This window comes from Enhydra lutris, unplaced genomic scaffold (genome assembly GCF_002288905.1).
Source record: "Enhydra lutris kenyoni isolate GAN:26980312 unplaced genomic scaffold, ASM228890v2 scaffoldscaffold57, whole genome shotgun sequence".
NCBI classification, from domain to species: Eukaryota; Metazoa; Chordata; class Mammalia; order Carnivora; family Mustelidae; genus Enhydra; species Enhydra lutris.
The window spans coordinates 11,424,200-11,449,125 of NW_019154141.1; the positions used below are offsets into that span (position 1 = coordinate 11,424,200).

Sequence of the window (24,926 nt, forward strand, 5' to 3'; positions counted from 1 at the left end):
GCGGAGCAGAACAGCCTGCGCGTGGTGGGGCGGGCACAGAGCGGACGCGGATCTTTTGCAAACATCTTTATTAATCTTGTATAAAAATAAGGTCCGTGGAGAGTTTCCGGAGCTGGGGATAGAGCGCGAGGTTGCACTTTATAAGTTACAGGCCAGGCTCCGGCTGAGGCTAAGTACGGCTGTTAGGGAGAGGGGGTGCCGCAAGCAGCATTTGGGGGAGGGGCTGGCGATGCTGTCCCCCCCATGCCCCCGCACCCGACCGCCTGAGGTGGGACCATCGCGGAGAATGGCAGCAGCGGCAGAGGGGGCTGCCCGGCCCAGCCGAGCTGAGGACCACCTTCCTTGGGCCCCCCTGCTTGCCATCCCCCATTCGCCACTGAGTCCTTGTGCAGAAACAGAAGTTACAGCGAGAGGTCCGAGGTGACCTGCAGGGGGGGTCCTGGGGGGCGCCGGCGAGCGCTTCTGCGGCCTGTGTCTGAGCGGATGTAGGGCTGGTTCCGCAGATCTGGCAGCCAAGAAGAGAGACACTCACCCTTCCGAAGTCTGCCCCGGGGTTAGGACCCTAACTCCAGGCCACAGGCCTCACCCTTGTAGGGACCCCGGTTGTGTGTATGTGGGAAGGGACCTGTTCATGTTTACCAGACCCTGCTCAAGCACACCCCAGCCACGTGTGGCCCCAGGGAGGGCAGCATGACCCAGTCCCCCGAGGGCCCCCAGGGCTGTGGGCAGCTTCTGGGCTCAGAGGCCAGGCTACCCAGGTACCTGGGGGCTAGAGAGGGATCTCTTCTCCCAGGCTGGCCTCACAGAGGAGCCTGGACGTCCGCTTGCCGGTGCGGGCCGTGAAGGGCACCGTCTTGAGCACTGAGGGTTGGGAGGGAGGAGGGAGGAGAGAAAGGAAAAAAGATAGGAAAAGTAGCAAGAAGCAGTGAGGCAGCCAGACCCCTAGGGTTGGGGTGGGGGGAGAACAGCATTAGAAGGACAGACAGAGGATAGAACAGGCCCAGCCAAAGCCTCACCTGTGATGATATCTTCAATGGCCCCGTCGCGGTCACTCTCGTAGATGAGTGGCTCCTTCTGCTGCTTCCGCTTCAGCTCAGAGATGAGGTCCATCTGCGGCCGCCGGGCCTTGGGTGGTGATGAGGGAGTGGGGGTGGTCACGCAAGGTGTACAGCTGCAGCTCCAGGATCCCCTCTCCCCAGGCCACCAAACCCCAGAACACCTGCCGGCCTGGTGCCCCATAGCAGGCTGGAGCAGAAGGAAGCCATTCCTGTCCCAGGCTGCTGGGGCAGGGTCTGTTCCCAGACATGAGGGTACGAAAGAGGCCTGGGTCTTTGGGATGGGTATCCCTGCAAAGCACCGAGCTCAGGCGCAGCCACCTACCTTCGGTGCTGGGGCTTCCTCTTTGCTGGGGGCGTCAGCGCCTGCCTCCTGGGCTACTGCTTCCTTCTTCCACTGTTCCACCTCCTGCTCGGCTTTCTGAGGGGCAGAGGTAGGTCTCCGTGAGGGGAGTCTTATCCCGCCCCTGGACAGAAGCATCCCTTACCCTTCACGCTGGCCAGGTGGAGAGGCCGGAAGGCCCCACAGGGGTCCCAGCCTGCCCACCAGACACACATACCTTGTAGGCCTTGATGAAGCGGCTAAAGAGGGAGAAGAACATGGAGGGGGACGTGGTCTTGGGGTTCTCTCCGAAGTACTCCACCACGGACTCGTAGGCCTCCTGTGGGCACAGCCCGTCAGGCCTGCCAGCACCAACCCCTAGGAGCTCCGGGCGCCTTTAAGACACTGGCCGCTTCATCTCTGCTCCCCGAGGCAGGTGGGCCCCCTGCCACCTCCCCCCACTGTGTCCCTGACCCAGGCCTTCATCCCCCACCTCCCCACCTCCAGGACCCAGCCAGCCCTGGCCCACCTGAGCGGTCTTGCTGTCTGCCAGCAGCTTGTCCATGGTGGGCGAGTTGGCCCTCAGGAATTCCTTGAGCACCGTGCAGTCATCCTGCCGCACAAACTCTCGCTGGGTCAACTCCAGGCCTCTCTGCAGGGAGCGCACATCCCCCAGGACGCTGTCCAAGGACACTGGGTGGGGGATGGGGCAGCACAGAAGTAGGGAATCAGAGAGGTGGCATTCTTGTCCGATGACACCCTGTGGGCCCCTCACTTCTCCTCAAACCCCGATCAGTCCCCGGGGCTGAGCCCCTCCCCCCACCCGAGGAGGGGGGACCGGCACCCATACCTGAGCCTGCCTTGTCCAAGAAGTGCAGGTCGCTGTGGAAGCCCGTGAGCTGTGGGTACTTCTCGGCAATGACCTTCACCAGGTAGTGCAGCAGCGTCTGCTTGCGGTCAGTCGACTTCATCTCCAGCAGCTGCGTGCAGGCCTGTCATCAGCCACGGGCCACCAGCTGTTCCCCATCCCCACCCCCAGGCCAGGGAACCCCTCCTCGTGCCCCTCACCACATCCAGACTTTGGAGCCGGAAGCCATAGGCTGCCCCACGCTTGCTGCTGTTCATATAGTTGCCAAAGGCCAGGACAATCTGGAGAGGGGGTGGAAAGGGAGATGTTCAGCAGGACGCCGGGGCTGAGGAAACCCCCTCATGTATACACTGCACGAGAAGACGTGCCAAAAAGCCAGCCCCAATGGTGAGTGCTGTGAAGTGTGTAAACCTGGTGATTCACACACCTGTACCCCTGGGGATAAAAATATATTATATGTTTATTAAAAATAAAATTAAAAAAAAAAAAAAAAGCCAGCCCCACACACTCAGCCCACACTGCACTCGTGCATGCACCCCTCAGGCTCATGACCCACGTACAAGCCTGTGCACCTGTCTGTCCTATGTGCCTGGCATACCCAATGTTTTTTAAGATCTGATTTTTAAGTAATCTCTACACTCAACGTGGGGCTCAAACCCACAACCCAACATCAAGAGTCACATGCTTGGGGCGCCTGGCTGGCTCGGTTGGAGGAGTATGTCCCTCTTGACCTTGGGGACATGAGTTCGAGCCCCACATTCAGTGTAGAAATTTCTTCAATAAATAATTATAAATAAACTTAAAAAAAAAATGTCGCATAATACTCAACCGACTGAGCCAGCCAGGTGCCCCTCAGCGTACCCAATTTTGTCCTCTGCTATTCCTACCCGGAACTGCGCTGCTCACATTCCCTCAGTGTGTCACCATCTAACAGCCATTTCTACTGGCTCCCAGAGACTCTGCTAGACTCCACTGAGCAGGTGTGGGTGCTCTGCTAATCACACAGTGATCCCCAGAGGGGACTTGGCCCTCAGGAGAAGTCTAAGGTACGCTGCTGTAGACATGACTGCCACCCCTGCCTTAGTTCTTTCTACATGAGAATTGGGAACATAACTGTTGCATGCTAGGAGTGCAGGGCAAGGCCGGGGTCTCCCTCTCGCAGCACCCGGAACAGGCAAGGAGTCATGGGTGGGCCCCACTTCCCAGGCCCTCGCGCTGGGCACTCACCTCCAGGATCTGGCGGAGCTTGTCAGAGGACTTGATGGACATTGAGGCTGCGATTATGGCATTCAGTTGCTGGCGGTGCAATGGGAGAGTCGAGATAAGTTGGGGCAGGGTGGGGGGCAAGGCCATGGGAAGTTCAAGTACTCCTAAACGCCCCCTGGGGGAGTGGAGGCTGCCAGCTGCCTTGCTTCCACCCAGAACACACCATCCACCCAGAACACATGCCCTGCCAGCCCCGCCCACACCACCCTGCCCCGCCCACACCGCTCTGCCTGCCCCGCCCACACCGGCATGAGCAGCTGGACAGTGTCCGGAAAGTTGCCCAGAAAGGTGAGCGTGGCCATGCGCTCCGGCAGGCGCGGGATGCGGCTGAAGCGTAGCATGAAGCGGTCCTCCTCTGACAGCTCCTCCATGGGTCGCTGCTCCTGCTCAAAGCGGGCGATCAGGCTCCGCTCGTACTCCGTGGGCAGAAAGCGGGTCAGTAGCTCCAGGAAGTCCAGGCCAAGGGCCTGTAGGTCGTACCTGGTGGAAGTGGGGTAGTTATCGCTCTATACCCACCAGTTCTTGAGGACAGGACTAACCACCCCCCCCACTTTCTCGACTGAATAAATGAACTTCAGTATTTGCGATTTGCCAATAACTTCAAGGACCAAGAGGTAGCAGTCAGGTTAGTTGGGAGTTGGGAAGCCACAGGTCCCTATCATACAGTAGGGACAGATGCCCAGCTGTAAATGCCAGGGCCTGAGTGCCCATAGCTGGGTAAGGAGGCAGGGAGGAAACAGGAATGTCTCCGTCTGGGTGTGGACTCGCATTATGGACTGTCTACCAAACTGTCTGCCCCGCCCAGTGGACTCAATTTTCTCTACCTGAAAATAGGAACAAGGTTCCCAACCCTACTTCCTGACCAGGGTTAGCATGAAGCTTGATGGGCTCTGCCCCATGGCTGGGGACTGTTTTACTGATAGCCTGATGGCCCCTGCCTAGTAGAGGGGATGGGTTTACTCACAAGCACAGGGCAGAGGTACTCACGTCTCGATGGCCTGGCAGATGCGGTCAGCCCCCAGGTTGCCCTTGCGCAAGGTGATCGCCAGGTTCTTGGCCCGGTTGGCCTCAATGAGGGTGGCCTTGCTGGGCGCCTTCTGGGCTGCCTTACCCTTGAGAGCACTGAGGTCTAGGCTGGGACCTTGGGACTTAGTCTTGAACTGCTCCTCAAAGTCACTCATGTCTAGCTCCTGAGGACACAGGGAGAGGAGGTGAGGCTGGGCCAGCTGGGGTCTGCTACATTCCTAGCTGAACCAGCCATCCAGCCCTGACCACACCACCAGCAGTGAAACAAACCAGTAACCCAGCTCGACCTGGATGGGGGAGACAGGGGGAGAACAAACAGCATCGAGGAGGAAGAACAGCACCCAACCCTGGGGACCTGCACTCCAAGCCCTTAGAGCTGAAGGAAGAGCTGAACTGGCCAGGGGTAAAAAGGGGAAAGGGAAGGGCATTGCAGGCAGAAGGAACAGCATGAGCAATGGCCTAGAAGCAAGAGAACACAACCCTTCTGGAAAACTAAAAGTAGAATTAGAAGGGCTAGAGGTGCCTGGGTGGTTCCGTTGGTTAAGCATCTAACTCTTGATTTTGGCTCAGTTCATGATCTCAGGGCTATGAGACTGAGGCCCATGTTGAGCTCCTCACTGAGCCTGGAGCCTGCTTGGAACTCTCTCTCTCTCCCCCTCTGCCCCACTCCTGCACTCCACCCTGCTCTCTCTCTTAAAAAAAAAAAAAAATGTTGAAACCCTGGTTGCCTGTGGGGGTGGTGGGAAAGAAGCTTAAAAGGAGAAGCAAGAGGGACACCTCAGTCATTAAGCATCTGCCTTCATCTCAGGCCATGATCCCAGGGTCCTAGGATTAAGCCCCAAGTCAGGTTTCATGCTTGTGGGGAAGCCTGCTTCTCCCTCTTCCCACTCCCCCTGCTTGTGTTCCCTCTCTCACTGTATCTCTCTTTGTCAAATAAATAAGTAAAATCTTTACAAAATAAAATTAAAAAAGGAGGAAAGAGGCCAGACTGTAGAAGCCAGATGTGCCCTCTGTAGTGAAGGAGGGGAAAGCCCCCAAGGGAGTCAGGACACACTGCCTATCAGATGCACTAACCCTGTTTAGCTTAACCCCCATCCCTGGGCCTCCACGCCCTCATCTATACAATGGGGTGCTGGAGATGACGGAGCACAGTCCAGGCCGAGTCCCCTCCTCCCCCGGTGCCCACACTGGAAGCTAGGCAGGGTCACACTTACCTGTAGCACCTTCTCATCATTGAGCTCAGTGAACACAGTGCCCGTGATCTGGTTGGGTTTCAGTGCCACCCAGTTCAAGAGTGGCATTCTGAACTTGGTCTGTATGGGTTTCTTGGTCTTCACTCCTGGGATGGGGAGAGAGTGGTTGAGCACTGGGGAGGTGAGGTGGGGTGGCTGGTGGGACAGAGGGTTCAGAATGACCTGACAGGACAGGCAGAAGGCAATAGGAACCCCCCCCCCCCCCCATACAGCAGGTCCAGGAGGACACTGAGGTCTAGGCAACTCCATATCAAACCCCAGCCCTTGGTGGTCCACTCACCTGAGGCCATCTCAGGACCGGACTCTCCAGAGGGACCTCCTGGAGGCGGGGGAGGTGGCGGAGGCACTGGTCCATCTGTGCCGGGAGGCAGCGGTGGCGGCGGGGGTGGGGGTGGCAAGTCTCCCGGCAGCGGCGGCGGCGGGGGTGGGGGCTCGGAGCCGCCAGGGAGGGGGGAGATCAGTGGGGGTGCCGAAGGCGGGACTTCCTGCTGGTGGGGGAGGCTGGGAAGTGGGGGAGGTGGCGGTGGCGGTGGAGGTGGGGGTGGGGGTGCTCCTCCGGGAACCGGCTCTGCGGCAAGTGGGAGATCTGAGCCTGGAGAGAACCGAGAACCCAAAATGGGGGGTGGGGGGTACGGGGGAACCGGAATCACATTCTGAGCCTAGGTGGTCTCGCCTCCGCCTCCCCTGCCTACGCAGGCGCACTGGGTCCAGGTCTACTATCCCCGCATCCACCTGAGCCACGCCCACAACCCTGAACCCACGTCTCCTACTCTCCCGGCGGGAGATGTCCCCAGGCTCCCCCTCCAGTCCCTGCTTCCCCCCACGCCGACCCCACCCTGCCGGAAGCTCCTGCTTACCTGGGCTGGGCGAGCGGGTGGGCACTCCTGGAGGAGTCGGGCCATCACTGCCGCTGGGAGTTGCCACAGCGACCGGAAGGATCTCGATGGAGACAGCATCCCCGGGCCCCCGCATGATACGGATTAACCCCTTCTCCTCCAGCTCCTCCACCTTCAGCTCTAGGGCGGAGGGCCGCGCCGGGACGGAGGTAGGCACTTTCTCAGGCTCAGGGGGACGCCTGGAGGCGCCCATGGAGATCGCCTGGCTGAAGCGCTCCTGTGAGCCCCGGGGGAGGAGAGGTCAGTGCCTCCGAGCAAGCCTGGCACACAGCCCCTACCCTCTTGCCCCGGGAGAGGAAGTGTCAAACCTAGAAGCCCCAACCGGTGAGTTCTTGGGAGCCCGGCCCGCCCCTGGCCCGGCCCCCTCTGCCCCCAGCCTCACCCGCAGGGTCTCCAACTCCTTTCGAGCCTGGCTTAGCTGCTTTTCCAGCTCGGCAATCTTGGCCATGGATTCGTTCTCCGCGTCCCGAAGCTTCTCTGTCAGCTGTGGCACAGCACATGGTGAGCTCCCACCCGCCGCTGGGCATTGGCACCGCCGGTGAGGGGGCGGCAGCAGGCACGCCTGCCTGCAGGGCTGGGGGAGGCTTCCGGATGTGCTTAGCACCCGGTGCCTGGCGGGTGGGCAGAGCCTGGCACTTGAACCCAAGTAGGTAAGATCCTGAGGGCACTGACGTTCTCTCAGGAGGAAGAACCCAGGCACCACTGAGGAGGGAGGTGGGTGGAGAGGAAACTGGGCTAGGACCACAGACAGGCCCCTAGTTCCACCCAAGCCAGGGTGCGGGCTCTGAGCGCAGGGAGAGGGGTGACCTGCCTACCTCAGAGGTCCCGCAGGGTAGGAACCCAGCGAAGGCTCATTGAGAAAGACACCACAGGATTCAAGATTTGGATTCGGGTCAAAGTCGGGGGCCAGGCAGCCAGCCACCCCCTACTCACACCTAAAACCAAGGCCAAGTTCAGGAGCAGCTCTCACCAGGGCCACCTGCTCCTGCAGCTCCTCCATGTGTTCCAGCACAGCATTCTTGGTCTCCGTGTCCTCCAGCAGCGCACCCACATCAAAAACATTGTCCAAGTACGCTTGGATCTGCACCTGCAGCTTGTCGCTCTCTGTGAGCCGCAGCCTCTGTCCCCGAGACGGAAAGAGCAGGGTGAGGCCCGAGGTGAGAGGTCTTACCCCCATCAGCCCGGGAGCCTGGAGGAAAGGGCCTGAGCCCCAGCCAGCTTTTTTTTTTTTTAATTTCTTATTGAGATATAATTCACATTCCATAAAATTCGGTATTTTAAAGCATGCAATTCAGTGGTTTTTCATATATTCACAGGGTTGTGCCATCATCACCACTGTCTCATTCCAGAACATTTTCATCCCCCCAGAAGAAACCCTGCTGTTAGCAGTCAGTCCTTACTCTCCCCTCCCCCAACCGTTGGCGACTGCCAGCAGACCTTCTGCCTCTTCTGGACATTCACATAAAGGAATCCAGTACTTGGGCTTTTGTGTCTGGCTGTTTTCACTTAGCATAATGCTTTCAAGGTTCATCCATGCAGTGGCGTGTATCAGAACTTCATCCCCTTACACGGCTGAGTAATATTCCCTTGTATGGTTAGATCATCCCCTCCAGCTTTTTGCCTTTTGGCTTTTAGAAAAATCCAAATCCCAATCCAATCCCAAAGGCCTCCCGAAGGAATCAGGGTACCTGCAGCTTCTCTGCACAGGCTGGACCAGGAAGCACCAAGGCCCTCTGCCCACCTTCTCCAGGGCAAGGAACTCCTCTAGGCCCTGGGCCCGTCTGACATGAGCCTGCTCCCACTTCTGCCCAGTATCTCCGTGCTCCCCATTATGCTCTTGAGGCAGAACCTGTCTGAGGCTGATCCTCCCAAAGCCAGACATGCCCAGGGCCACCCGGAGCCTGTTCTGGTGCCTGAGATAACAGCTCCACGGACCGCATGGCTAGAAGGTGGCAGAAAATGTTCTACCTCATTCTATTTAGAGTCATCGTTACCTTTATGATTCTCTCCTTGTACAGATGGAAAAAGTGAGACTCCGAGAGAAGAGACCCGTCCCAAGTCACATGGGCTCGGAAGTGGCAGACTCGGGATTTGAACCAGATCTGCCAACCTCAGCACCCATGCCGCTGAGCCCAGAGCCACACTCCACAGCTGCCTAGTGGTTAAGTCCCAGTGGGGGGGATGCAGGGCTCACCTCCAAGTACAAGTCCAGGCCCAGGTGGGTGAACTCATATTGCAGGAAGACACGGAAGTTCATGTTCTCCACTGAGTGTACCACGATGTTGATGAACTGCATACAGGCCACCTGGGGAGCAGGCCCACAAGCAGTTCTGTGACCCTCCGGATGGGGATGCTCCGAGCCTTCTGTTCCCCATTTACTCCCAAGTCTCTCCTTTTCCCCATTTCTCATTCCACTAACCCAGCTTTGCCCCTACCCACATTTCTTTTCCAGGTCCTCTCCCTCCAGCTTCCCTCTCCCACCAGTCACTCAGGAGCAGAGCCCAGAAGCTGGAGACCCGGGCCCCCTGCTCATCCTTACACGGAGGATAGCCAGACCCTCCCGAGCTCACCATGAAGTCGATGTTGCTGTCCTCTTTCTGGAAATATTCCATCAGCTTTTCAAAGCGGTGCTGCTCTCCACACACCTGCATGGGGAGAATGGCTGTCACGAGGGCCCCAGCAACACACCTCCCAAACCATTTCCAGCCACCACCTCATGCTTCTACAGGCACCTCCCCACTAAATCAAAGTCAGGCCACATCGCTCTTCTGCTCAAAACCTCCCCTCCCTCTCCATCCCCCCCCCAACCCTTCCTTCACATACTGCATTGGCCACACTGCTGTCCTGGCACCTTCCCACCTCAGGGCCTTTGCACCTGCTGTTCCGTCTGCCTGGTGTGCTCTTACTTGAGATCCCCACCACACCAAGCCTCTCACTTCCCTCACAGCTTTGCTCAAACTTCACCATCTCCACGAGGCCTCCCTGCCCACCCTGTGACCCGTTCTTCCTGCCCTTCCAGCGACCTGGACTTATTCCTCAGAGCATCCACCATTCTCAGATACATTATGTGATCTGTTCATTTAGTGTATTGTTCATTATCTGTCCTCCCCTGCCTTCTTTGTTTCTTTTGCTCACTGATGCAACCCAAGGGCCCACTCTGTGCCTGACACACAGTAGGCACTCAACAAATATTATTAAGGGAATGAATGACCATATCCCACCTTATGCATCATATTCTCATGCATCTACTTAACCAGTGTCAGCAGAGGTGTATTCAAAGAACTCTGAGATGCATGGGCCAAGTCCAGTCTGGATCCGGCCAGGCTGAGGGTCAGAGGTTCAGCAGATCCCCATAGTTGTCCCTGTCACCCCAGGCAGTGCCCCTACATGACCTGGTACCTGCCCTTGAAAGCTTCCCCCTTCCAGCTTATCCCCACCCTGCGCTCCCCAAATGCCCACCCAGCACTCCCAGCTGCCCCCAGCAGAGGCCACAACTGCCAGCCACAGGATTCCAAGGGGCCCCAGAGAGCAAGCACCCTTTGGGGGTGGGGGACCTCAGTACCTCCTTGAAGTTGTCAAAGGCCGCCAGGATGATGTCATGCCCTCCTCGCACCAGGCACACGGCCGCCAGCAGCTCCAACACCAGAGCCTTGGTCCTGGGGACAGAGGGGCCAGTTTATCCCTTGAAAGTCAGCCCCACAGCAAGGGGAGGGAGTGGGCCTGACTGGGGGAGGACAGTGAGGGCAGCTGATGGGGAGTAGGGCTGGAATGAGCCTGGCCAGTAGTCCTGAGAACTGGGGAGCAGAGTAAGCAAGGGGTCAAGTGGCAGGAGACTCTAGATGTGGAGAAAGGTGAGGGGCCCAGGCCTCACCTGGGGTTCTTGTTGTTGAGGCTCAGAGCAATCTCATTGACACAGGCCGGGTGGGTCATGACGAGGCTGAAGCCAGACTGGGGAGAGAGGAAAGGTCAGCTCCTCCAGGCAGACCCCCAGGACTGCCAGCACTGTCGCACCCAGCACCTCAGGCACTGGCAGGGCTCCTGCCTTCTGGTCTCACTGCCTCAGGCCTGGGAAGTTCTTTATAGCCTTTTCTGTGGCTGCCAAAGCCTGGTCCCTCTTTTTAAATAACTTTGTTCAAAAGCCAGTGTCAGGATTCAGCACCCCAGAAACAGGGAGCCCTCAAAGGCCTGCTAAGTGAAGGAGGGCAGGCTGCACCAGCCACTCCTCCAGACAAAATCACCCAGAGCGGCTGTCCCTGAGTTCGCTATGCTCAGCCTTCTTTGGTGGCTGTGCCTAGGTCCCTGCCGGAGGCATGTCCATGACCCCAGTCATGTCCAGGGCAGTCCAAAGGGCCCAACTAGGAGGGGGCAGAAATCTGGGCTTCCCCTCAAGCCTCAAGACGCTCAACAGCCCCCATCCCCAGGGCTCTCCAGTGGGGAACAGGGTCGGGGGGGGTGGGACAGTGGGTCCCTGAACTTCGGCGGCTGAGGCAGCCCCAGGTGAGGACAGACCCAGATCCCAGGTACCCCGGTGCCTCATGCCCACTGACCAACCTGGTAGTTCATGATGGCGCGCAAACACATGATACACACGTGGACGTCATCCTTCTGACTAACGATGCGAGAATTCCGCAGGGCCTTCCTGCTGTGGGCAGGGGTCAGCCTGGGTGGGGTAGTGGGGAGGCAGCAGGGGTTGAGTCCTACACCAGGCTTCCCACAACCGCCGGCCCGCCCCAGGCACATCTGGAACATTAGGCAACTGATTCCCATCCACCCAACTAAAGAGGCCACAGGAGGGCACCACTCGGTCCCTAGGACTAGGGCCTGGCATGCTGCAAGGGGGGCAGAGGGAGTGAGGAAGGCAAAGACCCTTAACCGCAACTTGGCATCAATAAGGGTTGCTATGGGGTGCCTGGGTGGCTCAGTGGGTTAAGCCTCTGCCTTTGGCTCAGGTCATGATCCCAGGGTCCTAGGATCAAGCCCCACATTGGGCTCTCTGCTCAGCGGGGAACCTGCTTCCCCCCTCTCTGCCTACTTGTGATCTCTGTCTATCAAATAAATAGATAAAATCTTTAAAAAAAAAAAAAAAAAAGAAAAGAAAAGAAAGAAAGTACAAAAAGTGTTGCTGTGCTGTGGGGGTAGACAGCCTAGAGAGGGAAGACAGCCAACGCTTGGAAACCACCATGGAAGTGCTCTCCACAAGGTGGCGCTCCCAGCATCCTGGGCTTATCTGCCATCTGGAAAGGCCAACTCTGAATTCAGATGGTCTGGGTTCCAATTGCAGGTCACCACTTACACTAGGTGAGCTTACTTGATCACCCTGTGCCTCTGTTTCCTCATTTGTACAATAGGAATGGTAATAATAGTACCTTCCTGATGGGGTTTTTGGACTACGAAATGAGCCTGGAACAGTGCCTGATACATAGTAAGTGCTATGCGTGTCCTCGATTATTCTTCACTAAGAAATATGTGATTCTTTTTCATTGTTGCAGAACTGCCAATCATGACTTCCACATCAGTGCGTCTTGACAATTCTATCACGTTTCCAACAACACCAGGAAGCCCCACCTCCTTCCTCCAACTGCCACATTGTCCTTCTCCTGTCATTATGCTGTTCCTTCCACCTGGAATGCCTCTCCCTGTCCCCACCACTGCCCCTAGAGCCCGTATCCATCTGCAAGACATTATGCCAGAGCTATCTCTCCCAGTAGCCACCTCCCCTCTCAGAACTCCTGCTCACACCTCCATGATAGCCTGTCAAACACCGTCCCATTCTAGACCAAGGGCTCCCAAGGGCAGGGTGATCTGTTTCCTGAGCACCTGCCACCAGGCCTAATACATAGGAAAGGCTAAAAAATATTTGTTGAATGAATGAGCAAACAAAGAAACATATTGTGAGGGTTTGGGGCTTAATGTGAAGTTGGGCCCATAGACCAATGTTGGAAGGATAGAAGCTGGGGGCCCACATGAGGCTCCTGGGCTGTCTCCTTCCTTCTCCCTGCCTCCCAGCAGGATGTCCTGCATTAGGGTGGGGAGGCTAGCCAGAGCAGGTGAACCCAGGGGTGTCCGCTGAACACCCTACCCCACCCCCACCCAGGGAGCCAACCAGGCATGCACCTGCCCCCAGGTGGCTACATACCGGGGAGAGGGGGGGCACCTGGAGGCCGCACAGGAAAGAAGAGGGGGTTAGAAGGGTACAAGACAGGTCTCACCAACCCAGAAACACCTTCCTTATCCCAGACCCACCCAGATTCCAGTTTCTAGGTGCCCACCCCTGGAAGGCTTCATAACACGCCCATCTCTCAAGCCCTACTTGAGGCCCTTACTGGGACCCCCAATGCCAGGCTGCTGCTCCCACCACCCCCAAGAGCCTGGGGTGGGGCCGGCAGGGTGCAGCAGTCTGGGGTGAATCCTCTCTTCCCCCCACCACCCTGCAAGGGGCCCCACATACTTGATGGTCAGGTGGCGGCTCTTGGACTGGGGAGGCAAGGCCGAGGGCGGCCCCTTGCTGAGATCTTCCACAGACTGCTCCAGGGGCTTGCTCCTCTCTGAGGCGGGGACCCCATTGTCTGCGCTCTCCATGTCATACCTGCAGGGGTTGGATGGGGTTGGGCAGCCCGCAGCTCAGGGGCCCTTGAGAGCAGGGTGAGGGATGCTAAGGGGAGAGATGGACGGACATGCAGGGGAGATCAGGGGCTGTTCTCGGTGCTGTGCTGGGCAGAGGAGGGGGCCGAGGAAGTCCCAGGTCCCAGCTGGCCACCCCCAGGCCATGTCCCTCCCTATCCACGCAGGCCCTGAGGAAGTGGCATCACCCACCACGCGGGTGTGGTGCGCGTGAGCCCAGGGTAGGCTCGAGGGCGGCACTGCTTGGACGCAGCCAGAGGCATGGACGAGGGACAGGAAGGCACAGACCTGGGCTCTGAGGAGTCGTATGAGGGCGGGTGCGGGGGGCTTACGTGACGGAGCACTGGGCAAAGGCCAGGTACTCAAGGAGCACATCCAGGCCACGGTTCTCCTCATTGAGGAACTCTTCCACCCACCTGCAGGGCACAGGGCTCCCTGAGCTCCAGCCAGGAGAGAGGTCCTGCCCAGGCTGGGCATGGAACAGGCACGGCCAGGGCCCATCCCCGGTAGCAAGGGGAGCAGCAACGGGAAGCCCCAGGAGCCCACCTGGGGGCAGCGCTGTCCCAGGCCCCGAAGAGGGAAATCTGAGCCCTTGCTTACCCAATATGGTTTGTCCTCAGGGAGATCTCCAGCTCCCGCAGAACCTGTGTGGACTCCTGAACTCGCCTCTTAAACTGGGGACCAAGAACAAGAGAGTCTGGTGGGTGAAGCCCAGGGCCTCCCACAGGCCCATTGAGCGTGGAGGCAGCAGCCAGCAGCCCCTGCCCGCCCCCCACAACTGGCCTTTCACGCTCAGCCTCCCCCACCACCCCCACACACCTGCCTGGCAGATCAAGCATCTCGGGCTACGCATGGCCCCGTACACGGATGAACACGGTACACACACGCACACAAGCACATCCATACACAAGCACCGTGGGTACAGATATGACACCAGTGCCTCCACACATGGACACATGGGGTGCACACACTTCTATATATGGACCCAAGGGTACACACTCACAACCACATGTGGACACAAAAGCATGCACATAGTACACACACACCCACGCACAGCCACATGGTGCGCACACACGCTGGAGTGCACACACGAGTGGACCCACGTAAGCATCCACAGCTTGGCCAAGCAGACTGCCCCGGGCCCCCTCCAGCCCCTAAAAATAAACACCCACACTCACACACATACCCACAAAGTCCACCAAAAAGCTGATTGACACAGTTATTCCAGCTGCCCAGAGCTTGGCAGGTGCAAGGGGAAAGGGACAGAGAAAAAGGGGGAGACATATACCCCCAGGTTAGACATCCAGTCCGTTGCTACCTTGCGGCCGACCCCACCAGTTTCCAGGTAGCTCTTCAGCTTCTGGATATAGGCGGTGGGAGGGTTCTTGACTTGAAACCGCTCCTGGGGAGATGGAGTGGGGTGAACAGGAAACCAGCCACAGCTACCCCAGCCTTCGCCCCAGAATCCCATCCTCAGCTCTGACCCCAGGCCCCGGGCTCTCCAGGCTCTGAAATACCAAAGGTCTAACCAAACCACCCACCAGGGCACGTTAGAAGACCCCAGTCCTAGACCTTCGCTCCCCACAATGGCCTCACAAGCTGCAGCTCTAGCGCAGTCCGAGGGGCGGGGTTTGGAGGTGTCCCTAGTGCCATATGCCCCACCCTGGTGACCAGGGTGGGGGCAGGGAGGGGACATGGACCAGCCAGTAGGTGGTACCTTCCCAGCCCCCTGCCCTCCCCAGGCCACATACCGGTCCAGAGCTGGGAGTCCGGGGAGGAAGAACACACAAAGGGCCCCTTCCCAGCTGTCCCGTTCACCTGTGCTGGTGGGAACCTGCGTGTGCCCACCTTCCATGCTCAAAAAAGCAGCTCCTAACTTCCCTGCCCCACCCAGGGTTCTAAGAGCCACTCACACAAAGAAGCAGGGGCCACAGCAGAGGGCCCCCCAGCGGAGGAGCTCCCATCCTTCCCCACCCAGATCCCCCAGATAACACCCGGCCACCCCCCTCAGCCTCCCACTTCTCCCAGGCCTCTGAGTCCCCAGCCTGAGATGCCAGGCCAAGTGGCAGGGACCCCAAACACAGCCCCCTCTGAAGCAGCTCCCTGCCCTCCCTCCATGGCTCAGCCCTTACCCCCCAGACTCCATCATGGCCTGCTCATCCCATTCCGGTCCATTAGCAGGAGCCGAAGGCCCAGCCCTCGCTCCCAGGGGAGGCTTCTTGCTCCCCAGCTCCCCACCCCCGGCCTCCCTCCCTTGCCAAAGGACTGCAGCGTCCAGGCCCCACCCGGCCCAGCCAAGGGAGAGGGGCCTTCCCTGCTACCACGGACAGCAGCCCTAGAAGCCAGAGAGGCAAGGGCAGCCAGGGAGCCACGGCGGTGGCAAAGCCAGGTGCCTGCCCAAGCACCAGGAGGCCGAGCGTCTAGTTCTCACTCTGCCACTTGGGAACGGTTACCTTTGGCTTGTTGCTTGGTTGCCAGTAGCTCCTCTGGCCCCCAGGAAAGGAGGACAGGGATCCTGCCCCTTCCTCCTCACCTCCCATGGGGTCAAAGAGGCCCAGCCCTGGGGTTGCCCCCTCTCCTCCCCAGCCCTGAGCTGGAGGGTCAACAGAGGCTGCTCCAAGAAGCTCCGCAAGGAGGATGGTGACATGGCCGGGCTGGACAGACTGACGACCCGCACTACCCCTACCAGCCCTTCAGAGGGCAGACCCAGCCCTGCTAGGGACTCATAAGGTCCCTGGAGAGACCCATGTCCGAGGGAAGGAGACCCTAGAGTCTTGAAGACACCCCCAGCACACTCTGCAGACGCTACACAGGCCTCTGGGCAGGGTCTTGGCCCCATGGGCAATGTGGCAGTGCCCCCCTCTCCTGCCAGCCCCAGCCTGGCCAGGGCAGTGTACCCCGCTGCCAGAAGGGGCCTGGGACCCACCTGGTCACAAATGAGCTCCCACTTCTTCTCGTTGTCATACTGGCTCAGCAGCTGCACCTTGTCCGGCGGCAAGTTCATACAGTTCTGGGGTGGGGGGAGAGACAAGGGAATGACCTTGAGCCTGGGCCCCCAGTGGGAGGGACAATGTATGGGCATTTTCAGAGGAGCCGTGAGGGGTCAGGTCCCTAGGACATCTGTCATCCACGTGGATCCCCGTCACCCTCTCTCCCTGGGACATAAACAGCATTAGTCAATGAGAAAACTGAGGCCCAAAGGCAGAGCACCCTCCCCTTGGCCCAAAGCTAGAAAGTGACACTGGGATTTGGCCCTGAGTCTGCCTGACCCCAGAGCCTGGGCTCTGTCATCCATACGCCACCTCCCCGCCATGACACTCGGAGCGTGGGTTCTCAGCCTAACTTCTGGGACCTCCGGCAGCCCCGGACCCACTTCCCCATGTGCCATAAGGGGGTACCATCTCTTCTCCCACTTGGGCAGCTCCGTCTCCAGCCACAGGAGCTGTGGCCCACTCCTGCGTGCCACCAGAAACCATGGGGACTGCGTGCGGTCCTGGCCCAGGGCACCAGTGTCTCACACACACCGGGAAATCTCTTGCCAGGATGGCATTGGACATCTCCTCCTCAACCCTCCTCTCCAGCCCCCTCCGTCCTCATCGCTTCTGGAAGCAGGAGACTGACATGAGCCAAGGGAGCTAGTCAGACAGGTAGGGAATTCCAAGCAGGCCCATCACAGCTGGACGGGCAGGGGGATTCCTGGGGAAGTTCACCCGGCCACAGGACCTGGGGCCAGCAGCCGACACGGTGGGTCTGTGCGGCTGGTAGCCCAGGCTGGGACTCCCCTCAGGAGCTACGAAAGGTCAGCCTTGCTCTGCCTGGTCCTCCTCCCCCAGCCACAGATGTGCCTGGCCAGCTTCTCCCTCCTAGGGCAGACACAGGGTCCTGTCCCATGCCACCAGCTCCAGGGGGTCCCTGGCCCCCTTGAACTTCGTGTGTCTTCCCAATAGACACAGAAGATGGCGCCGGTCGACCCCAATTCCGTAAACCCCAGGCTAAAAGACAGTCTCCTGTGAGTCAGGCCCTAAAGACAGTTCTTGCCCTCAAGGAGTTCTGTCCCACTGGGGCTGTGGGAGTCCCCAGGAATCCCCAGCCCAGAGTCAAGGGGCCCCTGTCACCAGCTCTGGTGGCTCACGACACATCCTCAGTCACGTGGGGCTGAGAGGAAGCCCAGCTGGAGCACAGAGGGGGCCACACCCACCTGAGGCTCCTTAGCCAGCTTCCTCTCTGGGTTGCCAGGCCCAGTTCTGGGGCTCTGGCCAGACCTCATCCCCCAAAACAATCACTGCTTTGGGTCAGTCCCAGACAACAGGAAGCTGGGTGCTCTCAGCCCTCATTGCCCAAGCTTTCCGGTTGAGGCCCCACTTGAGAGGTGAAACTGCCTACCCACCGGGCCCCCCAGGCCAGCTGGGGATGAGGATACGTCATTCTTCTCCCAATTGCGAAAGTGAGCCCCTGGATTAGGGAAACCGCTGCTGTCTCATCTGCTGCCTTCCCCCAAGGCACCAGGGGCCAGAATGGCTCCTGCCACCACGGCACCCACTGTCCACGAAGGGCCCTTGGAGCTGGGGGAAGGCCTCCCTTGGACCACTCTCCATCCCCGTCTCTCTCTCTCCTTGGTCTCTCCTGATCCATCCCCACCCCACGGAGATCCACGGTGGGGCAGGGCAGAGCAGGGCAAAGCTCAGGGGGAAGGAGGCAGCCGGGGGGCCACCAATGTCAGGGAAAATGGAACGGTGGCCGACTTGGAGAGTCGGGTGGCAGGGAAGGGGAGTGAGCAGGAGTGAGAGGGGTGGATAAGCTCCAGTAACAGAGCCTTACAGGGACAGCTGCTTCCCAGCAGGGGTCTTTCCAAGCCATCACCCACCCCAGGGATCTGCCTGGTTCCTGGAATGGCCCCAGTGGCCCTTCTAGAGACCGCAACTAATGCTAATAATGTCCCCAATAAATGTGGTAGCCAGCTCTGCCTGGACGCTTACCATGCCTGGCACTGCTCTGAGCTCCCCTACACAGGGGACACCCTCGCCACCATCGGCACCATCGGTCCCATCTCACAAGTACAAGGACAGATTAGTTTAATGAACTGCCCAAGGTTACAAAGCCAGGAAGCGGGCAGCCAGGCCAGCTTTGAGCCCAGAGCTGACTGAACCAGTGCCCTGGCTCTCTTCCCTAGGGTCTGCCCCGGGGTTATTACTGGGGAGGGGGAGGCCTCGGCGGCAGGGTCCACCTGTCTCAGACCATGGTGGCAGGCAGGCCACTCCTTTGCCCCTTCCCCACCTGGGCATGCTCAAGCCCCTGAGGCTACTTGCCCGCCTGCCAGACGGGCTAAATTTAGGCTCGGAAATCAGAAATAGCCATGACAGCGCGGAGCACTAATGAGCAGCTGTTCCTCACTGAGCCCACCGAAGAGACGGGGACCCCGAGGAGCGTGACAGGAACCAGAGGGTGCCACTCGCTCAGGGGGGAGCAAAACCGTCCTGGAAAATCAGGCCCTAGACCCCAGACTCAGGGCCCTCTGCAGGGAGGCAGTCCCATGGGGTGGGGGGCTAGGAGAGAAGCCGAGGGTTGGCTGACGCGCTCACATGGGACAGGAAAGGACAGGGAAGGCCAGGTGTGGTGGGGGGACACTTGCCTCCTGTGAGGGGACAGGGGGTGGAAGAAGAATCTGGGCCAGATTCCGAAGATCCAGTTTCTGGGCCCACCTAGCCTGCAGACCTCTCTTTCTCCTTGAGCCTCAGCTTCCCCCTCCGTAAAATAGGCACACTTCCCTTCTGCCTCACGGTGCCCAGAGCTCCTGGAAATACTCAGGGAGAAGCTGTGTTTTGATGTAATAATACTTTCCAGTGACGCACACTATGAAGAGGCGTCTCCTAGACTGGGGGATGGGGTGGGTGCCACTGAAGACCCCGAGGGAGGGCCAGTGTGATAAGCAGAAGTCTGTGAACACGTCCAGACCCAACAGACCTGCCTCCAAGGCTTGGCTTGAACTGACCCTTCAGCCCCCCTTTCCCTGCTGCCCTTGAGGCTTTGGGTCAGAGGAAGAGGCAGAAACGACCCATCTCTGAGGGCGTGGCCAAGAAAAGGAGCTGATTCCCCAACCTTTCCGTTAGAATGTGTGGGGCCCGTCTTCCCTCCCCGCCCCTCCGTCCTGAGGGCCAACAGGGGCCTCCAGCCTCACTACTCCAAGACCAGCCCCTGGCAAGCTCTGCCTCGACCCACTGCCCCCCAAGTGCTGACATCTGGAAGGGTCTCCCTGGAGACTGAGCGGCTCTGTCTGCCTCAGGACATAGCCACACCCTCCGGTTTCACTTTCAGCTTGGGCTCAGACTCTGTCCCGGCCCACCTGCCCACCCTCTCCTCATGACGTCTGGCCCTTTGAGTCCCAGAATGCCCTTGAACTTGGTTACCAGGCCCAGTCTCAGACCAGCCCTCGTTGGCTACCAGGCCCAGTCTCAGACCAGCCCTCCAGGGCCTCCATAGCCTGATGGGCCCAGAAGCCAGGAAGTGCCCCTGAGCCCCCACTTCCCCATGCATCTCCCCTCCGCCCACCTCTCCATGGCCTCGATCTTGGTTTTTAGAGCTCTCAGTGCATCTCCAAAAACAATCCATTTTGTCCAAGTTTTTAAATTCCAGTATATAGATTTTCTGGGGCAGTTAGAGGCAATCCCAGACTTAGAGGAGGGCTCTGGGCCGACTGGCCTCAGAATTAGGTGCCGAGAACCCGAAAATATTCACAGCTTCTCCCATCAGGGCTGAAGGGTCCCCATGGCGGGGACAAGGGCAAGCCAGGTGGGAGCCAGGATGGCAGGCACTGCCCAGACGATCCAGGCCCTGGGGGGAGAATTACAGCAACGACAGTAAATATTCCCCAAACGTCCACGCTGGGCTAAGTGCCATTCCAAGTGCTTTCTATCTACCTATCACTTAAACCTCAAAAAGAAGCTTACACAGCAAATACTCTGATGATCCCCATTTCACAAAGGGGAAACTGAGGCACAGAGCGATTAAGTCGCTTGCCCAAGCTGACCTGGTTGGCAAGCTGGTTCAAGAAGACTCAGTTTCCTTCTCACTGAGGGCAGCAAGAAATGTTGAGTCCCAAGCCCCCAGGGTCTCCTGCAGCCAGCCTGGCCCCGGTCCCCCCAGTCTGAGGAACCAAGAACAGCCAGCCCCACTTCCTGCCACCCAGCACCCTACGCTTCCTGTTGTTGCCCACACTGAGCTCTTACTCACTGGGGAACCCCCCCACACACAAGCACACGGTCTCTCAGAGGGAAGTGGAGGCCTCCCCACCCCCTCCCCATGTGCACACAGCTACCGTTAGCACCACCACTGCCCCACCCTTCAGGAGAGGTGGGCCCTCCCTCTCGTGGTTTCCGGCCGCCAGGCAGTTTTCGGTCTAGGCCCCACTGTTGCGGACCTGCGTGATGGCAGCGAGGGCAGCCTGGCCTATGATGGCTAAAGTTGGCAGCCTTGGTGGGTGTCGGTCATGGAGGTGGGAAGAGGGGAAAGGCACAGTCTAGAAGGGCCTAGAAGGCCTCCAGTTTGGAGAGGGCCCTACCCTCTCCCATGTCATCCCCTTCCACACCGTCAGGGAGAGTTTCTGGAGCACCTGCTCTGTGTCAGGCAAACTCCACTTAATCTTTCAACGGTCCGCAGAGGCCAGCCTCTTTCTACCCATGGGGATAACTGAAGCTCAGAGAGGTCAAGTAACTTGCTCAAGGTCACCCAGGTAGTAAGTGGCAAAGAGAAAACCCAACGCCCCAGTGTAATAACTCAAAGCTCAGGAAGTTACTCTGCCTTTCCCTCTAGTGACCCTTGGCCTTCTCAGGGGCGGGAAGGCCTGAGCCACCTTCCAGGGCCCCATGCGCCTGGGAAAAATGCAGAGGTAGCCCCCAGAGCAGCCCCACCTGCTCCTGCCCGTCTCACCCAGCTCTTTGCCAACTGGACCCAGATGTCCCCATGAATCATGCCTACCACATCCCTGGGTTTCCAGGGTCAGCGTGTGCCAGTCTGGCCCGCTAAGAATATCACCCACCAGCGCCTGCCCAGCCCAGCATGTGCCCACTTGCCCACAGCCCCACTGGGGTTCTCCGTGTAAGACACCCCAGAGATGAGAGGTCCAGGGCCTGATCACCCCTATCTACAGCTACATGTCCCCAAACTTCATCTGCCTCGTGCCAGAGAAGTGCACCGACCAACACAATGTAGGCCAGGGAGTTCAGGGAAGGGGTCCCACTAAAAGCAGGACTTCCAGGATCCACACCCTGAGTGGGGCCATCCTGACCTCCCCACACAACCTCCCCAAATGTCTATACCCCTAGGCACATGCTAAGGGCATGTCAGGGGGCTAAGCCCCAGCAGGAAAACTCATCTCTGAATGGTTCAGCCTCCATGTCGGTCAGCATCACCCTCGACCTCCAGCCCAACATCTGGGGCACCTTCCCTTGGTCCCTTGGCCCCAAGGTCACAGGCTCCTCCCTGACCAGACAGATCAGGGGTATCCTATGCCTGGCCAGAAGCATGAACTTCTGGAAGGCCTGGAAAGAGTGCCTTGTCATCCCAAACCCCGACCCTTACAGGGGAAGGTGTGCAAGGAAGACACGAGCCTTGGGCACAGTGTAGGAGAGGCGAGAGCCTGGCGTCTGGCGGGCTGGTTTTCCCACCATTACAGCAGGCCCATGTCTCTGGGCAGCCATCGCTCCTCCACTGTTGCTAAGGCAGCAGCCGGAAAACCCTGGCTCAACCTGCTCTTCCTCCCCACCCCCTTTTTAAGCAGGGGCACCCCTCTCTCTCACAGCCTCCTTAGAAAATTAGCCCGCCCCCCCCCCTGCATGGGAGAAAGGCCATGGCAGGGAAAGGGAGAGAGAGCTCCATCTCCTGTCTGGCGTAGGCCTTGGTGGGAGCACCCTTCACCCACAGCCAGGAGCCAAGGCATGGTTTGGGGTCTCAGGATCCTACTCCCCACCAGGAACCAAAGGGCTGCCATTAAGCTAAAGGAAGAGCTCCCCTGGGGCCATGTGACAATATACAAAGGGGCTATGCTTTTGCTGTCAAGACTCGGGGATTCCTGGCAGGCAGTGGGCCCATCACTCGGCTGTCTGAGGCTCTACTCCTCCTCTCAGACAGTTAGTAAGGACAGGACTCCTCTCTGGCCACGGAGGCAGAGCTCTGATGGAGACGCGCCCTGCAATACTGCTTGCCAGGCTCGTGGTTTTAGCCAAATACTTAGCCCAGGCAGCTGCAGGCAGGGGCCAAGGCCGTCACCCCAGGGCGGGGCTCATGCCCCTGTTGGTGGGGAGTGAGGGGAGCCAGGTTCTTAGCCAAGCGACCTTGGGTGGAGTGTGTTCTGCTCACACAAGACAAGGGACAGACTGATCCCTCCCCAGAAAGAAGGCCAAGTGTAAACAAACTGGGGTTCCTGCAGGCTGGGGTGGAAAGCTGAGCCCCAATGGGTGCTGCTGCTCTAGATTTCTACCCAGCCACCGCTGCTTTCTCGGCCAAGACACCCTCTCAGACCCGGCCCTGGGCCTCCGCCCTCCACGCCCTGGTACTCAGGGACTCCCAAAGGCAGTTAGCATCAGACCCAGCCAATCAGAGCTAAGGCCAAAACAAGAGCAGGGCAATCAAGAACTACACATGCATCAGAAACTCACCATTTGACTTTTGGATTTCCCACTGGTCTGAATTATTCACACCGCTCCTGCCCACTAGTGTGTACCTAACAGAGAGTGGACGGGGGCTGGAACCTCTCTCTGACAGCCTGGCCCACCCCTATCCACAGACACACACTTAAGGGGGAAGGACAGACCTATAACCCCCCCCCCACTGTCAGGCTGGCAGGGGTCCAGGGATCCACCACCAACTCAGGCTCCCCAGATGGTCCCCCAGAGACTGTCTCTCCTCATTCTCCCCCCTCCCCCATCTGCTCAGCTCAGCTCAGCTTTGCCAGGCCATGGGTTTGGGGAAAGGAAAGCGGGTGGAGAGATGGGGTAATCTGGGCCTGACCCAGTGTGAGGTGTCCCTCCGGGTCCCTCCCTCTCCCCAAGCAAGCAAGGTGCCTTCACAAGGATTAACCAAATCCCACTGTACCCGATAGCTCCTCCAAACCCCTCCTAGCCTTCCTTCTGGGAGAGGGGCAGCCAAGATTTCTAGAAACTCTGATGAGGGGCCACGCGGAGAATCTGGCAAGTACTGCCCAGTGACTGGCCAAGGGAGGGGAAATGATGTCAAGGAGGTGGAAGGGACAAAAGACGGAGCACTGCCACACACCAGCTTTGCTCAACTACCTAAGTCTCCCTTGGGCTCCCACGCTCAGACCTGCAATGCCAGCCTGCTTAGGCTGCGAAGTGCCCCTGGGAAAAAGCACGGCCTCATTCGCCTGTCACCCAGAGTCCAGCAAGGGAGCTGACAGCAGACAGGCCACCAGGCAATTAGTTAGAGAAGGGAGCCTGGGCCAGGGCTGAGGTAGGGAGAGGGAAGTGAGAATGAGTGGCCCTTCCCCCTCCCTACTTCTGCCTCCCACCAGGTCTTAGGGAGCCCTGCTTTTGCTCTGAAGCCCCTCCCCAAACACATCCTGACTGCTTCCAGGCTCAGCCCCAGCTGATGGCTCTCTCCCCAGGGGCTTAGTCTCCGAGCCCCCCAATTCCTCCAGTAGGCGATAGTGGAGAAGGTGAGTGGACAGGGGTTTCCAGAATTCTGCACCACCCCAAACCAGAGTGGCCAACCCATCCTGACCCCACCCCTCCTGACCTTAATCCCTTCAGTGGGCTGGAGGAAATGCCCAAGATAAGGACCCACAGGCAATCTCTCCTGCACAGGTCGAGGGTGAGAGAAACACAGACGCTCCCTCTGCGTGATCTGAGGACCCAGCTCCCAGCTGCCCAGGCACGAACGAATCAGGACCGAACACCTGAACTCGGTCTCCAGCTCCCAGCACGTTAAGATGTGACCCGTCCATCTTTAGCCCTGAAACACCAGCAGATGCTCCAGACCTGCGCCCCGTGGCCCCGCCTGCGTGCAGTGCGGAAGGGGATCCCCCGGGGACCCCCTTGCGTGCTAGGCTCCCAACTTCCTCGCAGGACATTTTTGTTTAGACCTTTAGACCCAGGAGTGCCAGAGAAGGGGGTGTCTTGGGGAGGCAGACTGGGCGACTGCAGAAGAAAGTTTTGGGGGGGAGAGTGCTAAGTCACTCTGAAAGCACCCACGGCCACTCCCACCCCCTGTAGGGGCAGCCACTGGGCCAGGGATCTCCAAGCGGTACCTGAGCCCCCCGCGGCGGGGACGCGTGCCGAGCCCCCGTCGCCCCCCGCCCGCGCCCAGCGCGCAGCGGGTCACACTCACCAGAACCCGGTTAAACCTCTCCTCCAGCTCTCGCGCCGCGGGCATCGGCTGCTTGGGCGCCGCGGGCTGCTTGGGGGACGGCGCGGCGGGGCCCGCTGGCTGCTCCGCGCTGCCTGCCGCGTTGCCCATGGTGGTCCCCACCCAGTCGGCCAGGCGCCTCCAGCCTCGGAAATCCAGCTTTCCGGGGGACCGGGGACGCGGCTGAGGGCCTAGGGGTGAGCGGGGTGTGAGCAGGGCAGCGGCGGGCGGCTGCGGCGCGGGCTCGGCTCGGCGGCGCTCGGC

At 59.2% G+C, this 24,926-nt stretch overlaps 1 protein-coding gene across 3 annotated transcripts; it reads right to left on the reverse strand.

The window, feature by feature from the left end:
• Window positions 1-51: 51 nt before the first annotated feature.
• LOC111158063 (formin like 1) lies at window positions 52-24,926 on the reverse strand. Of its 3 annotated transcripts, none has more exons than XM_022519865.1 (26): window positions 24,645-24,925; window positions 16,234-16,317; window positions 14,626-14,709; window positions 13,908-13,981; window positions 13,640-13,723; window positions 13,135-13,272; window positions 11,238-11,346; window positions 10,558-10,634; window positions 10,249-10,342; window positions 9,257-9,331; window positions 8,881-8,991; window positions 7,657-7,806; window positions 7,069-7,170; window positions 6,648-6,903; window positions 6,071-6,382; window positions 5,752-5,876; window positions 4,499-4,701; window positions 3,757-3,991; window positions 3,473-3,541; window positions 2,446-2,526; window positions 2,228-2,357; window positions 1,907-2,070; window positions 1,616-1,717; window positions 1,381-1,476; window positions 1,017-1,125; window positions 52-505 (listed from the first exon to the last, which is right to left on the reverse strand). In XM_022519865.1, exons 1-26 carry the CDS (start codon window positions 24,771-24,773, stop codon window positions 402-404), a joined length of 3,297 nt encoding a protein of 1,098 aa, XP_022375573.1. In that variant the 5' UTR covers window positions 24,774-24,925; the 3' UTR covers window positions 52-401. The 3 variants fall into 3 exon arrangements, with proteins under 3 accessions (XP_022375573.1, XP_022375572.1, XP_022375574.1); XM_022519864.1 differs by having other exon boundaries at window positions 14,596-14,709; XM_022519866.1 differs by having other exon boundaries at window positions 438-861; window positions 1,017-1,138; window positions 1,382-1,476; ... (1 more) ...; window positions 14,596-14,709; window positions 24,645-24,926.

What these genes read in the sequence shown, in the direction of transcription:
- LOC111158063 (XM_022519864.1), bottom strand. Translation starts at nt 24,773, where the DNA reads ATGGGCAACGCGGCAGGCAGCGCGGAGCAGCCAGCGGGCCCCGCCGCG. An exon ending in AGGAGTTGGAGACCCTGCGG is followed by an intron (nt 6,904 to 7,068) that starts GTGAGGCTGGGG and finishes CGGGGCTCACAG; the next exon opens with GAGCGCTTCAGCCAGGCGAT. An exon ending in CTTGGACAAGGCAGGCTCAG is followed by an intron (nt 2,071 to 2,227) that starts GTATGGGTGCCG and finishes TCCCCCACCCAG; the next exon opens with TGTCCTTGGACAGCGTCCTG.